The sequence below is a fragment of the Carassius auratus genome, unplaced genomic scaffold, assembly GCF_003368295.1.
Source record: "Carassius auratus strain Wakin unplaced genomic scaffold, ASM336829v1 scaf_tig00216729, whole genome shotgun sequence".
Taxonomy (NCBI): Eukaryota; Metazoa; Chordata; class Actinopteri; order Cypriniformes; family Cyprinidae; genus Carassius; species Carassius auratus.
This window is the reverse complement of record NW_020528711.1, coordinates 15664-34546: the sequence shown is the minus strand read 5'-3', so window position 1 is coordinate 34546 and position 18883 is coordinate 15664. Positions and strand designations below refer to the sequence as shown.

At 41.3% G+C, this 18883-nt stretch overlaps 1 protein-coding gene across 1 annotated transcript in view; it reads right to left on the bottom strand.

The window, feature by feature from the left end:
- LOC113098897 (cellular tumor antigen p53) overlaps positions 1 to 17840 on the bottom strand; it is a gene marked incomplete at its 5' end in the record, with an annotated part of 62721 nt that extends 44881 nt beyond the window's left edge. Inside the window, 3 exons of the mRNA XM_026263953.1 lie at positions 13948 to 14134; positions 14209 to 14215; positions 17544 to 17840. Of these exons, the coding sequence (XP_026119738.1) occupies positions 13948 to 14134; positions 14209 to 14215; positions 17544 to 17840 (491 nt within the window). The remainder of the gene's footprint in view (positions 1 to 13947; positions 14135 to 14208; positions 14216 to 17543) is intronic.
- Between the last annotated feature and the right edge of the window lie 1043 nt (positions 17841 to 18883).

Here is an 18883-nt window from a genome sequence, read left to right as displayed (position 1 = left end):
CCTTCTCCACAATCTTCCTCAGGGTCCGGTCACCTTCTCGTTGTGCAGCGTTTTTTGCCACATTTTTTCCTTCCTACAGACTTCCCACTGAGGTGCCTTGATACAGCACTCTGGGAACAGCCTATTCGTTCAGAAATTTCTTTCTGTGTCTTACCCTCTCGCTTGAGGGTGTCAATGATGGCCTTCTGGACAGCAGTCAGGTCGGCAGTCTTACCCATGATTGCGGTTTTGAGTAATGAACCAGGCTGGGAGTTTTTAAAAGCCTCTGGAATCTTTTGCAGGTGTTTAGAGTTAATTAGTTGATTCAGATGATTAGGTTAATAGCTCGTTTAGAGAACCTTTTCATGATAAGCTAATTCTTTGAGATAGGAATTTTGGGTTTTCATGAGCTGTATGCCAAAATCATCAGTATTAAATCAATAAAAGACCTGAAATATTTCAGTTGGTGTGCAATGAATCTAAAATATATGAAAGTTTAATTTTTATCATTACATTATGGAAAATAATGAACTTTTATCACAATATGCTAATTTTTTGAGAAGGACCTGTTCAGGTCAGGCGAGTTTGCTGGCCAAATAAAAACAGGGATACCATGGTCCTTAACCTGTTAGCCAGCTTCCCAATTATGGGACTCACAGCTTAAAGCATAGTTCCCTTTCAAAAGCTTCAGTCGATGCTGCGCTGCTCAGTGCTTTGGGAAACGTCTTATTCGTGACCAGCTGTGAATAATGTGTGTAATATGTCAATAGAATTGACCCGGTGGTAATATAGCATCGGTTGATGATGTCATCGGGGCAAACGCCCACAACACGGGGCTGTAAATAGACATGCCACAGGTGCATCCACAGGTCTTTTGTCTTCAGGTCATTCTGTGCATGTGTGCGTCAGTAAGATAATTTTTGTCAGCGAAATGGTAAGTGTTGCTACAGATCTTCGTAGGATGCCCCATGTTGCGGGTGCGTGCCCCGATGATGTCATCAACCGAGGCTATATTACCACCGGGTCAATTCTATTGACGTGTAACACACATTGTTCACAGCTGGTCACGAATAAGAAGTTTCCCAATCCGCTGAGCAGCGCAGCATCTCGTTCTGCTTTCTCAGGGAACAAGGTAACAGTTCAGTAACCGGGGAACATTCTGTGGTGCCTGGGGCAGAAGAGGGAAGGGGGGCAAGTTCGGGAGGGAGTTTCGCTTCATGACAGCCTGATTAATGAAGCCATCCTTCAGTCTGCTGGTCCTGGCCTGGAGACTCCGCAGTCTCCTCTCCCTGATAGCAGCAGACTGAAGAAGCTGTGTGACGGGTGGGTGGGATCACCTGCAATGCATGGAGGGGAGAGAGATACCAATGACCTTCTCCTCTGCTCTCACTATGCGTTGCAGTCTTTTGGCAGGACGAGTTGCAGGCACCACACAGTGATGCAGCTAGTCAGGATGCTCTCGATGGTGCCTCTGTAGAAGGTGCACATGATGGGGTGGCGGGGCTCTGGCTCTTTCTCAGTTTTCTGAGGAAGTAGAGACGCTGCTGTGATTTCTTGGCCAGTGCTGCAGTGTTGTCAGTTCTTGATGTGGTGCATGGCTAGCCGTTCAAAGCACTTCATGAGGATGGGAGTAAGTGCAACAGGATGGTAGTCATTGAAGCAGGATGAAGATTGCTTCCTTGGGACTGGAATGGTGGTGGTAGTTCCAAAACATGTGGGAACAACAGCCTAAGTGAGATGTTGAAAATGTCTGTGAAGACATCAGTGAGTTCTGCTGCACTTTCGTGTACTGCACTCAGTACACGCCCAGGAATGTTGTCAGGACCCGGAGCTTTCCATGCATTGATCCTGCTGAAGGATCTCCTCACTCGACATCACCTGGTCACCGGGAGGGGGTGTTTTTGTTTCTCAAAGCGAGCGAAGGTGTTCAGCTCGTTCAGCAGAAAGATGTTGCTGTCACAGGTCCGCGGTGGGGGCTTGTAGTCCGTAATGGTCTGGATCCCCTGCCGCAGGCTCTGAGTGTCTTTGCTGTAGCTGAATTGATGAGCTATCCTCCTGGAGTGCTGTCTATTGGCCTCTCTGATGCCGTGAGATAGAACAGCCAGGGCCAACCTAAGGCCCACCTCATCTCCATCTCTGAAGGCAGCATTCCGCATCTACAGGAGTCTGTAGACCTCCCCTGTCATCCACAGCTTCTGAATGGCCCGGACAGTGATGGTCTTTGTGACTGTTACATCATCAATACACTTGTTGATGTAGGCAGTGGCAGTGTCTGAGTACTCTTGGAGGTCAGTGGTGTTATTGTATGTGGCAGCCTGCTTAAACATATTCCAGCCAGTTGTGTCAAAGCAGACTCAAAGAGCCTCTGACGACCCTTCCGGCCACACTTGAATCCATTTTTGAACTGGTTTGGTGACTTTAATGAGCAGTCTGTATGCAGGCATTAGCAAGACAGTAATGTGGTCTGAGGTACCGAGGTGGGAGAGGGGGAGGGTTTTGTAAGCTCCTCTCTGTGTGGTGTAAAAAAAAAGTCTCTCAAAATTGTATTACCTCGTGTTGGAAAGTTAATGTGTTGGTGCATTTTTGAAAACACATTCTTTAAGTCTGCATGGTTGAAATCCCCAGCTAGATGAGAAAAGCATCAGGGTGGGCTGTCTGCTGCTCACTGATGTGCTGGTACAGTTCATTTAGTGCATCGTTCCTGTTGCTGTTGTTTCAGGGGAATGTAAACAGAAATGAGCAGGTTGGCAGTATATTCCCTCAGTAGATAGGCTGACACTTAATAATCGTAAACTCCATCAGGGTTGAGCAGTGTTTGCAGATCACAAAAGCATTGCGGCACCATGCATCATTGATGTAAACACAAAGCCTGCCTTCCCGGGATTTTCCTCCCGCAATGAGAGCTCTGTCTGCTCGATAGCATGTCAGCTCCGTGAACACAAAACACAACAGTCTCTTACAGTCCTCGGAGTTGAGCGTAGTAATCGGATATAGTCCAGTTTATTGACCAAAGAGCATATTTTAGCCAGTACAATGGTGGAGATAGATGGCTTGTGTGGGTTAGCCGTTAGCCTAGCCCGGATAGCCTGTGGAAAAGCCATCTTGGATTATTCACATCGATAGCTGTGATTACACAATAATAGGGAGGTGATTTGAGCTCAAAAAGATGGTAATCATGGGTGGCGCTAGTGAACACCGCATGGATTAGACGCTTTCTCGTGGGGCTCCGTCAAACCCTCACAAAAATTGTCACGCTTGCATCTTTTAAGTACAACCATGGGCAAACCTAAAGCTAAAGGGTAAACTATGAACCCTGATTCTCCTGCCAAAGAAGACAGTAAGACAACTTTATCCATTGAAGACGACGACAACGCTAGCAACCAAACCAAGCTAACTACAGACGCAACCACTAGCACCAGCGAGGCCTCAAGTTCACAACCCACTCTGGCTAACATCCTAGCGGCTATTGGAAAACTGGAAGAGGACATAACGGCCAGATTTAATGGCCTGGATTCAAAACTGCACCTCGTTCAAACCTCCCTTACCAACCAAACAACACGTATTACTGATCTTGAGGGAGCAATGACCGATCATGACACCCGCATAACCAGTCTCGAGCACCGCTATGAGGAAATGATTGAATCCAACACAGCCATGATGCGCAAATTAACTGACCTCGAAAGTCGCTCAAGACACTCAAACATTAAAATCGTGGGCTTACCAGAGAAAGTTGAGAAGGGAAATCCGACTCATTTCATAGCCGACCTCCTGCCAAAACTTCTCAGATCCGACAACTTCCCCGCTGGCTTGAAAGTGGATCGAGCCCATCGGATAGGCGCACAATCCTCATCGGCGCAGCCACGCACAATGATTGTCAAAATACACCACTTCCCAGAGAAGGATAAAATACTCAACCTCGCCCGCCTGCAATCTCCACTGACATTCAACGGAGCCCGGATCAGCATTTATCCAGATTTTCCACCTGAAGTTTCCGAGCAGCGCCGGGCCTTTGATGGCGTAAAGAAGAAACTGAGAGAGGCGGGAAAAAAACACGGTCTCCTTTTTCCACCGCGTCTGATTCTCACATTTGGGACCGGACAAAAAAATATTTCTTAAGCCTACTGATGCCGAGGCATTCATAGACAAATTTGTTACACCTGCTGCTACCGCGCATCCGACCTGAGACACTCCCGCTCTCTCACAGCTGTTTCCAGAGGCGCGTGCGACGCCGGACTAGCCAGCTGTCATCCGTCTTCTTACGTTGAGCAAGTTCAGTTCCTTGCCCTCCCTAGCTTATATGCAAGCAAATAGACATGAGGGTAGATGGGGCCACTCAAAGGGCCCACTGCTAAGGTAATTGTATACTATGATTATTTCATTGAACCGTACAATTAGTCCGACGGGACATTTCCTTGTAGTGTTAAATCGTTTCCCAATGTTTATGGGGGTTTTCATGTTCTGCTCTGTTTGGGGAAGTAGACAGGGGGGTGGGATTAATGTTACCATCTTGTTGTCATTTTTTCCTCTCTTATGTTTTTGTTTTTTGTTTTCTCGTTCTTTTATTCTGCTCATGCATTCAGTGCCGATACCATTATTGTTGTTATCACACCACATTATTCTGGCATTATCTCCTCATGGTTACTAGCACTTTTTCATCCTCGCCACAAGGTGGCAGTCTAACCTTTTAAAGCTGGAATGTCAGAGGTTTAAGAACCAATTTAAAGAGAGGCAAGGTTTTCTCCCACTTGAAATCTCTGTCTGGGGACATTATATTTTTTTTACAGGAAACGCACATTAAACATTCAGATCATTGGAGGCTAAAATGCAGTTGGGTGTCACAAATTTATCAGTCAACATTTTCTTCTAAAGCAAGAGGAGTAGCTATATTATTTCGCCGAAATGTCCCATTTCAACACATTTCAACCGTTTCTGATCCAAACGGTCGCTATATCATTGTAACGGGTCATATTTTGTCACGGCATGTAACATTTCTTAATATCTACGTGCCCAATTTTGACGACCCTGGCTTCTTTAGAAAAGTTTTTAATCTCATTCCGGACTCATCCACCACTCACTTAATTGCAGGAGGAGACTTCAATAATATATTGGATTGTTTTACTGATAGGCTTTCTACACGCCCGATTGCTCCTTCCAAGTCCACCATTACCATAAATAACCTAATTAGATCCATGAACCTTGTTGATATCTGGAGGCTTCAACACCCCGCTGCTAGAGATTACTCTTTTTTCACATGTACACAAATCATACACAATAATTGATTATTTTCTAACAGATGCTAAATTGACTTCTGCTATTATCTACACCAAATACCACAACATCTTAATCTCCGACCACTGCCCTATAGAAATAAAGTTAGACTTAGGCAGGACAAAACCCACATTTGACTGGCGATTCAACCCACTAATACTCAATGATACGTATTTTCGCCAACAAACAGCCAACCTCATAACAGACTATCTATCCTATAATGACACATCTGACGTTACAGATTCCACTCTATGGGAAGCTTTCAAAGCTGTTATGCGGGGCCACATCATAGCCTACGAGGTTAAACTGAAAAAAGATAGACAGAAGGAAATGTCAGAAATCACAGCTCAGTTGTCAGTCCTTGAAAGCGACTTTCAACGATCTGCCTCACCTTCTACACTGAATGAGATTGTGAAACTTAATTTCAAATATAACACTATTCTTTCTAACCAAGTGAGTACTATGCTGTTAAAGGTCAAACAAAAACATTTTGAACTGGCCGACAAACCAGATAAATTATTAGCCCGTCAGCTTAAAAGCATACAGGCTAAACGAACAATCCATAAAATCAAGACAAAAACAGGTATTATCACCACAGATCCAAAAGAGATTAATAAATGTTTCCGCCAATTTTATGAAGACCTTTACACGTCGAAAACCCCTGCAGATGCAACGCAAATCTCTCACTGACTTCATACCCTCCATCTACCTAAATTGAACACCTCAGCACAAGCAGACCTAAACGCAAATATAACTCTAGAGGAAGTTGAGAGGGCAATACGCTCCTTCCCGAACGGATAAGCGGCTGGCCCAGACGGTTTTAACAGAGTTTTACAAAGCATACTCAGACAAAATAACTGTTACGGATGTTTAACCACTCCACTGCTACTGGCCTGCTTCCTGACACCTTGTATTCAGCCATCATCTCCTTGATATTGAAAAAAAGATAAGATATAAGATAAAAGATATTGCCCTCCTTAACTCTGACCTTAAGGTGTTCACTAAAGTGCTTGCCAACAGACTAAATAAGTGTATAACAACCATAATCCACCATGACCAAACTGGATTTATTCCAGGGAGATTTTCCTTTTTCAATGTTAGACGGCTAATTAATACAATGTATGCCAGATATGATAGAGGCTCCAAAATCTCTGTTCTAGCTTTCGACCAGGTCGAATGGAAATACATCCTGGCGGTGATAAAGGAGTTTGGTCTGGGTGCTAATTTTGCCTCCTGGGTCGAAATGCTATACGCCCACCCGACAGCTTTGGTTGTCAATAATTGCGACAAATCACCCATTTTTTCATTGCAACGATCCCGCCATCAAGGCTGCCCGCTAAGCCCACTGCTTTTTGCACTGGCAATGGAACCTCTCGCCACCAATATAAGGAATCACCCCTCCATTGCTCCTTTAATCCTAGGCAAAGTTGACCACCGTATTTCGCTTTACGCGGACGATGTAGTCCTGTTCCTCTCCCATCCTGAAGAATCAGTTCCTCTATTACTCAAACTTATTAATACATTTGGTGAACTGTCTGGCTACACTATAAATTGGGACAAAAGCGAATTCTTATCTCTCAAAAATAACTTGAGCCCAAATTTTGTTAACAGCTTGCCCTTCCATATTGTCACAGAAAAAATAAAATATTTAGGATTGGTTATTCCCAAAGACCCCAAACAAATTTATAAATTGAACTATTTACATATGTTAGAAAAACTTAAATCTAATATTGAAACCTTGAGGCTATTACCCTTATCTATGATAGGGCGCGTGAACGCAATTAAAATGATGGCTCTCCCCAGGTTCCTCTATCTTTTCAAATCTTTGCCTATATTCATACTGAGAACATTTTTCAAGCTTTTGAACTCCATAATCTTTTCTTTCATTTGGGGATTTAAGGTACACCGCATTTCTAAAAAACACATCACCAAACCCAAATCGACAGGAGGCCTTAGCCTGCCTAATTTCCAGCACTACTACTGGGCCGCAAATTGTAGAGCCTTGACGTATTGGCAAAATGCACACCCAGGTAATGTTACAGATTCTACCCCTGCATGGCTTGCAATTGAACAGGACTTTCCTGAAGGCTCTCTTCCCGCTCTTCTTTTTTCAACAAACAAACTTCCGACAGCTATCGCTGGTTATAGGTTCATAGTTGCCAGCTCCCTAAGAATTTGGCAACAAATAAAAAAAAAACATACAATCTACCCCGATTTTTCATCTTACACCCCTATTTGCCCCCCCCCCCCCCACCTTTAAGTGATAACACTTTTTTGATCTGGAAGAACAAAGGTCTTCCCACTTTAGCGGACCTTTACATTGAAAAAGCTTTCGCTACCTTCATGCAACTGAAGGAAAAATATACACTCCTACCTTTACATTTCTTCCGTTTCCTCCAGATTAGGGATTACACACGCAAGAACATAAACTTCGAGTCACTCCCTGTCTCCACAGATTTGTACGCTCTACTAAACCAGGCCCCTGATTCGAGGAGACTTGTCTCTCATTTTATCAACATTTTTACAGTTTATGAGCCTGCTCCTACTCAACAACTAAAAGAAGCCTGGGAGAAAGATCTTGGTATTACAATCAGTGCTGATGACTGGGATACTTGCCTTTCCTCCATCCACTCATGCTCGATAAACTCTCGACATCAACTCATCCAATTCAAAGTAATCCATAGACTCCATAGACTCTATTCCTGCACTAAACTACTCTTTTTATTAATCTGTTTCCCCAATCTGTCCAAAATGTAAAGCAGAAGAGGGCACTCTTGGTCATCTCTTGGTTCTGCCCCAAGCTATATGAATTCTGGTCTGATATTTTCATTTGCCTCTCCACGATTCATGGTTGTGATATCACCCAAGACCCTTACACTGCTATATTGGGCAAGGCCCGACACCTTACTACTCTAACCCATCTTCAACAAAAAACGGTACAATATAGTTGTAAAACAGTTCGTTAGATAATGGACAAGGAAGACAGGGTTGGCGAAAAATGCTCTTTATTAAATCAAAATAAAACAGGATAAACAAAAGTAAACTGCGGTTCGGCTCTCTGCCTTTAAACATATACATCCGCACACACACACACACTGCTCAGCTCTGCTCTCTCAAAGTTCCCCCTCGCCGGTCTGCTCGGCGCTTATAAATCCTCTCTCCCCAATCACTGGAATTACAAACAGGTGTTAATCATTAATCATTTGACCTCCTTATTACCGCTCGTCCCCACATTCTTTCTCCCGCTGCAGTATTTTCGGCTTCCCACGCCCACCTCACCACAATAGTATGATCATTGCAAAAATAAATATTTTTACTTTATGGAAAAATGAAAATGTGCCATCTTTTAAGACCTGGTTATTAGAAATCACTCACCTATTGCATCTAGAGAGGTGTAACAGAAATGAGTCGAACCAGACAAATTAAAGAGTCTATCAAAGCTGTGTGCATTGAAACACGAGCCGAATTCCTCAGGAAGTCATAAATCAGTTCTAGTGCCACAAGAACCAAGCAAGATGACCAACCAACTTGTTCACACAACAGCTTTCAACATTAACACCACTAGAACAATTATTTACAATCTAAATTCGAAGAAGAGAAATTTGGTGTCAAATTTGTTGTTCGTAATTGAAATGCAACGCTGGACATCACATGGAAACCCATGAGTTAAACACTTCCATTGACTTCCCCCCACCTAGCAGAACTAGACTGAAATTCCTAAGGGGGAAGGGATTTTGTCTCCACAGAAGTATTTGTCGAAAGAATGGCAAAGAAACTGCTTTTGTACATATATATGGACCAGAATGAACTCAAAAAGACTTCTAAATGAATCAGTCCATCACTTCACTCCATATTCATTTATGTGTAACCCACACATTTCACTATCATGTTATAATCACTTATTGTGTATATATATATATTTTTTAATAACTATGGCATAGCTTAACAATCCATAATTGTGTTTGGTATGTGTGTGATCAAATCTTCTTGCTTGAATTAGTACAGACAATAATTTATTTGTCCCATGTATCATATTCGTGTTATAGGAATCATGTCCAAAATTAGACCCTGCCAGAGCAGGAAAATTCGGACCACATGCTTGGTAAGATAAACATATGATTTATGATACCCCCCTGAGCCAAGACAATATCTGATTGGTCAAGACAACATTTGAGGTGTGGCCCACAGGCAAGTTTAAATACCTTTGGACACCATAAAATCTGGCTTTTAGTCTGCTTTTTAGTCTCGAGCTATGCTGCTGCTATTAGTCATTTTAGCCTACTCTTAGCGCTTAGCTTGTAGCTTTGCTACCTAGCTTTAGCTTTTAGCTTCTAGCCATGCTGTTTAGTCATCATTGTTCTTTGAGCGCGGTTCTGCGTGCTTCAGCCTGCACGCCTGCTGCTACTTAGCCACGATGAGAAGGAACACAACCTAGTCTCGTCAAACTTTATTTCTTTTCTTTTCCGTTTGAGAGTTTCGTGTTCTGAGTTAAGCTTTGTAACGTCGAGTCTCCGATGCCTGACCTCGGGTGCCCGTTCAACTTCAACCAGAGCACACGACTCTGCACTTTCAGCCAACGCCCAACAACCACGGGCTTCCCAAGACGTCACTTCAGCCACTACTAGCGACACCGGGATACCCCTTTCAACAGGAGTCCCTTTCACAGGAAACGAAGGCAATGTATCCCCAGATATTTGTTGTGCTGGTGTATCTAATATAATTTTAGTCACATTGAGGAACTCAATGCGAGGGCTAATTACGTGATTGATGGTTGTTCATGTCTATGCAATTTAACGTATTGCTGTAAACTTGGGATTCCATGTTTCCATTCTCTTAAACTCACCTTTCCCTAACTTTCGATCTTCCTGCAACTTGTGTGAATATGTGAGAGCTTGTGTTTATGTGTTAGATTAGTTTATATGTCTTAGATTTATCTAATAAAGCCTTATTCATATTGAAAGGAGTATCTTGTGTTTTGTGCTTACAAGTTAATGTCTTAAACTGCCGATCTTGTTACTGTGCTAATTGATAGTGTTTCACTATAGTTTGGATATTAGTATCCAGCGCAGATTTGATGTTAGACGGCTCGTTCACTGAATCGCAGGGCGTCTCCGTGACCACCCGTGAAACAGTCATTCTGTTCAAATTCCCTTTAAAATCTTAAATGATTCCCTTTGAGCTAAATTGACCTGTTTCCATTACAGAGGGTTCGACATAGCGTTTGTTTGACCTCTGCGACCTTTGACAAAATGTGGCAGCCTTTTATGTTGTATTTGTCGAGACTATAACCCTGTCGGTATTTAGGTGTGTATGCATTATCATTGCCTCTCTCCATGTACATGTATTTCACTTTGTTGAGATAACAAGCATATTCTTACCAGTGCTGATTGCTCCTTTACTAACAGTACTTTGTATTTTTTTTCTCTCTCTGTTTAGTTGATTTTACTTTTATATTATCTATACAGTTTATGTGTCTTTATTTGTACTTTTTATGTCTATATTTACACTGTTTGTGTAATTGAAACTGTGTAAATAAAATATATATATAAAAAAAGTTGGTAATAATGCAGATACAGGCACATTCAACATAAAACACACTCACATATATGAAAACTGTTGCAAAATAAAACAAAGAAAAAGTTGATCGCTAAGTTCTGCTTCCATCAGATGACAGGTGCATCAGAGCAAGCGGCACGAGCCGTCACGAGAGAGCACCAGAATTCAAATAAGCATTCTTCCACCTTTCATTTTTTTTTTTTTTTTTTGTGGATCGTCTCATTCTGTTTGTGACACTGTACAGTCGTGGCCAAAAGTTTTGAGAATTACATAAATATTGGAAATTGGAAAAGTTGGTGCCTAAGTTTTTATAATAGCAATTTGCATATACTCCAGCATGTTATGAAGCATTATCAGATAAATTGCATAGTCCTTCTTTGCCATGAAAATTAATTAAATCCCAAAAAACCTTTCCACTGCATTTCATTGTTGTCATTAAAGGACCTGCTGAGATAATTTCAGTAATCGTCTTGTTAACTCAGGTGAGAATGTTGACAAGCACAAGGCTGGAGATCATTATGTCAGGCTGATTGGGTTAGAATGACAGACTTGACATTCTAAAAGGAGGGTGATGCTTGAAATCATTGTTCTTCCATTGTTAACCATGGTGACCTGCAAAGAAACACGTGCAGCCATCATTGCATTGCATAAAAATGGTTTCACAGGCAAGGATATTGTGGCTACTAAGATTGCACCTAAATCAACAATTTATAGGATCATCAAGAACTTCAAGGAAAGAGGTTAAATTCTTGTAAAGAAGGCTTCAGGGCGTCCAAGAAAGTCCAGCAAGCGCCAGGATCGTCTCCTAAAGAGGATTCAGCTGCGGGATCGGAGTGCCACCAGTGCAGAGCTTGCTCATGAATGGCAGCAGGCAGTTGAGCGCGCATCTGCACGCACAGTGAGGCGAAGACTTTTGGAAGATGGCCTGGTGTCAAGAAGGGCAGCAAAGAACATCAGGAACAGATTGATTTTCTGCCGAAAGTATAGTCATTGGACTGCTGAGGACTGGGGCAAAGTCATATTCTCCGATGAAGCCTCGTTCTGATTGTTTGGGGCATCTGGAAAAAGGCTTATCCGGCGAAGAAAAGGTGAGCACTACCATCAGTCCTGTGTCATGCCAACAGTAAAGCATCCTGACACCATTCATGTGTGGGGTTGCTTCTTATCCAAGGGAGTGGGCTCACTCACAATTCTGCCCAAAAACACAGTCATGAATAAAGAATGGTACCAAAACACCCTCCAACAGCAACTTCTTCCAACAATCCAACAACAGTTTGGTGAAGAACAATGCATTTTCAAGGTACAATGGAACACCGTGCCATAAGGCAAAGGTGATAACTTAAAAAAAAAATAAAAAAGTGCCTCGAGGACCAGAATGTTGAAATTTTGGGTCCATGGCCTGTAAACTCCCCAGATCTTAATCCCATTGAGAACTTGTGGTTAATCCTCAAGAGGCAGGTGGACAAACAAAAACCCACTAATTCTGACAAACTCCAAGTGATTATGAAAGAATGGGTTGCTATCAGTCAGTATTTGGCCCAGAAGTTGATTGAGAGCATGCCCAGTCGAATTGCAGAGGTCCTGAAAAAGAAGGGCCAACACTGCAAATACTGACTCTTTGCATAAATGTCATGTAATTGTCGCTAAAAGCCTTTGAAACATATGAAGTGCTTGTAATTATATTTCAGTACATCACAGAAACAACTGAAACAAAGATCTAAAAGCAGTTCAGCAGTAAACTTTTTGAAAACTTATATTTATGCAATTCTCAAAACTTTTGGCCACGACTGTACACTACAAAACCATGTTATTTTTTTACCTCCAAGATGTAATTATTTTACCTCCAAGATGCAGTTTATGAGCCCGTGTTATTCAATAATGGACACACAATTCTGTCCCTGAAGAACTGAAACAAAGGAATTATCATCCATATTACAACGTTACTGCTTCGTTGAACTTGATGCTTGAGGCTTAGATCTTTATAATGAAACAGTTTTGTATCATATATTTGTCCCATTTCATTTAATCCATTCGTAATTATTGACACATGAAAACAATGGGAGTTCAGGACGCCGGCGTCGGAGTGCAGTTTAAGAGGTTAAACCAGGTACTGGTAGCTTTGGCACTGTGTGCAGGTGTCAAGTCCTGTTGGAAAATGAAATCTGCATCTCCATAAAGTTGGTCAGCAGCAGGAATCACAAAGTGCTCTAAAACTTCCAGGTATACGGCTGCGTTGAACTTGGACCTCAGAAAATACAGTGGACGAACACCATCAGATGACATGGCACCCCAAACCATCACTGACTGTGGAAACTTTACACTGGACCTCAAGCAACTTGGATTTTGTGCCTCTCCTGTCTTTCTCCAGACACTGGGACCATGATTTCCAAAGCAAATGCAAAATTTACTTTCATCGGAGAACATAACTTTGGACCACTCAGCAGCAGTCCAGTCCTTTTCGTCTATAGCCCAGGTGAGACGCTTCTGACACCATTTGTTGTTCAAGAGTGGCTCGACACAAGGAATGCGACAGCGGAAACCCATGTCTTGCATACGTCTGTGCGTAGTGGTTCTTGAAGCACTGACTCCAGCTGCAGTCCACTCTTTGTGAATCTCCCCCACATTTTTGAATTGGTTTTGTTTCACAATCCTCTCCAGGGTGTGGTTATCCCTATTGCTTGTACACTTTTTCTACCACATTTGCAGGTGTTTTGAGTTAATTAGCTGATAAGAGTGTGGCACCAAGTGTCTTCATTATTAAACCTTGTCACAATATTCACATTTTTTGAGATACTGAATTTGGGATTTTCCTTAGTTGCCATTTATAATCATATTTCAAATGTTTATTTCTTTTAATTTTGATATCTGAAATATATATTGCTAATACTTCTGTGTTTAAATGTCTGAAACTTAAAATGAGCATTATGTGGTTGAAAACACTGAAGATCTGTGATGTATGCTAAAAAGTGCTGAGCGTGTCCATCTCTGGTTTAGCGCTAAAGCAGATTTGAATTTAGCAGTTGATCATGTGATGCTCTGAACGTTCTAATCACACCAGTGTGATCATATACTTCAGGGACCAGCCCAGAGTGATCAAACCAGTGTGATTATACATGGCAAAGGATTAAGTTAAAGTACACAAACCTTCGTTGTTCTCAGCAATGCTCTGGTGGTGTGGACAGCGGATTACCACCTCAGAAACATGTTCTGATTTCTTATAAATCGCGGTGGCTCTTAGCATGGTACCCTTAGGTGGCTCTCTGCCCACCAGTACATCCACAGGACACGTTTTTGCTAGCTGACAATACAGCTTATTCAGCAGCTGAGAATACTGTGGGAACAACAGACAGAGGATTACAGCAGGATGAATCTCATATTTCTGCCAATATACATTTTATCTATTGCATGGTTTCTGCAGGATTTTCGAGATCAAATTTAAGACTTTTTTAAGACCTGCACAAGTACAATATATACCATATTGCAATGTCTACAGTAACATACTAAACTGTAAAATGACAATAAAGGGCAATATTTATAGTTCAGATACAAGTTTTTCACAAAAACAAAAAGTTTTATAAAATTATACACTTCACATTTCAGCCAATAAACCATTTTTTTTTAAGTCAAAAGGATTAATCATTAAAATAATTAGTCAATAAATAATTCGTTACAAATTTTAAAGTTTAGCTGCATTATTTTCTTATCGATCCACCAGTTCACATTTACAGCTCTGCGTGTTTGCAGGGTCAAGTCAACTTTATTTATAAAGCACTTTAAACAAAAAGGATTGTGTCAAAGCAACTGAACAACATTAATTAGGAAAACAGTGCGTCAATATTGCAAAATGACAGTTAAAGGCAGTTCATCATTGAATTCAATGATGTCATCATCTCAGATCAGTTTAAATAGTATCTGTGCAATAATTTGCAATCATGTCAACATTATCCCTTTAGATGAAGTGACCCCAACTAAGCAAGCCAGAGGCGAGGCAAGCCAGGGTAAAAACTTGGGTAAATTTTCATATTGGTCTAAACAAAAACAACCCAAAACCAGTGTTCCAGGAATACCAGAGGCTGAAGTTTCAAGACCGCATTTCTACTAGGACCCTATTTTTTGTTACTGCACCATCTAGCCAATTCTATTCCAACAGAGGAGACCTAATTCAAAAATCAAACAGACAGAAACTATTCATTTTTCAGCAATCTCCATTTAGCCTATTTAGGTGTGCAAAAGTTTAAAGTTCACTGTGCTGCTCTGTGTGTGCTTGTATTCAAATTATTTTAGATTTATTAATTTAATTTTAATTTATGCATTTAGCAGACACTTTTATCCAAAGCGACTTACTGTGCATTCAGGCAAACAGTTTTTACCTAACTTTATTATTTATTACTATTATTATTATTATTATTATTATTATTAATGTAATAATAAACAGATTAAATTGTACCACAATTGTTTTAATGTTTACTGGGTCCGACATCAGATCTGAAGTGCTGTAGGTAATGAATAAGTCTCGCAAAGACACAAGTCTAAGAAAACAGAATTTAAAATATATATATATTATATACATATACACATACACAAAACATACATACATACACACAAATACACTATATATATACACACACAGTACAGGCCAAAAGTCTGGACACACCTTCTCATTCAAAGAGTTTTCTTTATTTTCATGACTATGAAAATTGTAGAGTCACACCGAAGGCATCAAGGGCTATTTGACCAAGAAGGAGAGTGATGGGGTGCTGCGCCAGATGACGTGGCCTCCACAGTCACCGGACCTGAACCCAGTCGAGATGGTTTAGGGGTGAGCTGGACCGCAGACTGAAGGCAAAAGAGCCAACAAGTGCTAAATGGTAAATGGACTGCATTTATATAGCGCTTTCAACAGACCACATGGCCATCCAAAGCACTTTACAATTTGCCTCACATTCACCTATTCACACACTCATTCATACACCGACTGCGGTGTCAGCCATTCAAGGCACCATCCAGCTCGTCAGGAGCAGCTGGGGTTAGGTGTCTTTCTCAAGGACACCTCAACACTTGGTCAGGTGGAGCCTGGGATTGAACCACCAACCTTCCGGTTTGTAGACAACCTAAATGAACCACAGAGCCACTGCTGCCCCAAGTGCTAAGCATCTCTCGGGGATGCCAAAAGTGTGCAAAGCAGTGATCAAACTTTGAAGAACCTAGAATATGACATTTTCAGTTGTTTCACACTTTTTTGTTATGTATATAATTCCACATGTGTTAATTCATAGTTTTGATGCCTTCAGTCTGACTCCACAATTTTCATAGTCATGAAAATAAAGAAAACTCTTTGAATGAGAAGGTGTGTCCAAACTTTTGGTCTGTATTGTGTGTATATATATAACGGTGTAACGATACGCGTATTCGCATTGAACCGTTCAGTACGAGGGTTTCGGTTCGGATTATGTACCGAACGGTTCGCTGTACTAATTAATTATATTTTGAAAAAAGAAAAAAAAAAAGTTAAATATAATGATGTGTGTTCAACAAGGTAGCCCAATAACCCAAACGACGTAACAGGCAACACTCCTGACACCCCCGAAGAAGAAAAAAACACCAACTTATATGTTTATGTTAGGCTACTCACTCAGTACGCGCTGAAGGCTCGTTGCAAAATAGCCAATGCGTTTAACAGACCAGAAATAGAAGATCCTCCAATAACCAACAGGTCTGGTGTTTGGGTGCACTTTGGATTGCCTGTAAGCTATAATGGTGATGGCAAGAGAGTGGTGGACAAAAAAAACAATGGTATGTCGCATCTGCTACATGACAATAGGGTACACCAGCGGGAATACAAAAAAATAAAAAACATGCAACAAACTATCCCCGCAGCATTTAAACCGACATTTCCAACTGACTCAAACAGGGCAAAAGACATCACCGCGGCGATTGGTAGGCTTCATTTACGTTATCAGGAGTCAAGAGGCATTTATTTGTCATTTGCATTGTTAACACTGGGGAAAACTGGGCATTGAAATGCTTGTGACGAGGCTCAGAAACACAGTGACAATAACAAGACATAAGACATAGACGTACATGGAGAGCACTGAGATTGAGTGACTACAGTGCATTTAGACAGAAAGACACAGACAGAGCAGTATGTACAAATAAGTGGAAGTAACAGGTACAATAAAGGTAATCAGTGTTTAGAATATATAGAGTACATAAGAAGTCCTGAGGTAGTATTATGATTACTGAGGTGGAACAGTGTCTAAAATGTCTTAGTAGTGTGACGTAGAGCTACATGTAGGAAAATTAAAGTGGCAGTGCAGATGCAATAAATAAACTTAAGAGCAGCACACATTCAGATATATTCCTGAGTAGAGCAATGTCCAAAAGTCATTGTAGAGTGTCACAGAGAAACATTAAGGAGTATTTTTTTAAAAAGTGGCAGTGCAAGGCAAGTACAATGAAGTAAACATAAGAGCAGCATGTATTCCGGTTTTTAGATGGAGGAAAGCTGATTGTTAAGTAGTCTTGTGGCTTGAAGATAGAAGCTGTTCTTCAGTCTGGTTGTCCGTGAACTGATGGATCGGAAACGTCTGCCAGATGGCAGTGTGGCAAACAGGTGATGAGAAGGGTGAGTGTGGTCCTTGATGATGCTGCGAGCCTTTCTCAAGCAGCGAGTTTGATAGATGTCCTGTAAGGCTGGGAGTTTATGTCCAATGATGAGCTCTGCTGTTCTCACCACTCACTGAAGAGCTTTGCGGTCCAAGGAAGAGCAGTTGCCGTACCATACAGTGATGCAGCTGGTCAGAATGCTCTCTATAGTGCAGCGGTAGAAGTTTGACATGATGTTAGAGGAGATGCCAAACCTCTTCAGTCTCCGCAGGAAGTAGAGACCCTGATGGGCTGTTCTCACTATGGTCTCTGAGTGAAGGCTCCAGAAAAGATCCTCAGAGATGTTAATGCCAAGGAACTTGTAGCTCTTAACGGTCTCTACTACCTCTCCGTTGATGTGAATGGGAACGTGACCCTCTCTCTGTGACTTCCTGAGAGTTATAGCCGCGGATATGAGACCTTACTATTTACCATTCATTCTTTCATCATTATAGCTTACAGGGAATCCAAAGTGCACCCAGACACCAGACCTGTTGGTTATTGGAGGATCTTCTATTTCTGGTCTGTTAAATGCATTAGACATTTTGCAACGAGCCTTCAGAGCGTGAGCGAGCACCTCAGGGGCCGTTCACATATCGCACCTAAAAACGCGTGGAAAACGCTAGGCGTGTCTTTCTCCTCCTTTCCAAAGTGCTCGGGCAGAAGCGCCCTGAGGCGACTGCCTTTGCTAAGCAACAATGACGTGCTCTCTCCATGAAGACGCGGAAATTTCAGCAAAGGATAAATGGATTTGCATCTCTAAAAATCGCTTGCAGTAGGCTAGCTCTGCTACTAAATTTATTTCAAAATTGCAATTCATATACAACTATGATCAGCTGTTCCTTCATCTTGGCTGAGCTTTCAACGTTGTTACGGGAAAGGATGAAGCTGATTGGTTAGTTCTTGTCACATGACCTGCGGTGCGTTTGCGCCATTCTGAAAAGTTGAGATGTTTTTACATTTTGCTGTATCTAAAACGTACCGAACCGAACCGTGACATCAGTGTATCGTATCGAACCGAACCGTGAATTTTGTGAACCGTTACACCCCTAATATATATATACATACATACATACATAGCTGGGTAGATTACTTGTGAATTGTAATCAGTTACTGATTACAGATTACATGAAACAATTTGTAGTCAGTAATATAATATCTTAGATTACACATTTTTGGTAACGTAATCCGTTTACTTTTGGATTACATTTGTGCTAACCCTTATTTGATATCCCATATATTTAAAAATATATACATTTAATTCACCGAAAAGAGCCACAATAGCTTTTTTTTCAAGTGCAATGTATGGACAGGTAATACTTACAAAATACTAACAATAATGTACATTGCTGTTAGTGTTTGCTAGTAACACTGAAAAAAAAAATCTAATCTTATGATTTTAAATCTAAAATATTTATATTAACGTAAATAAAAA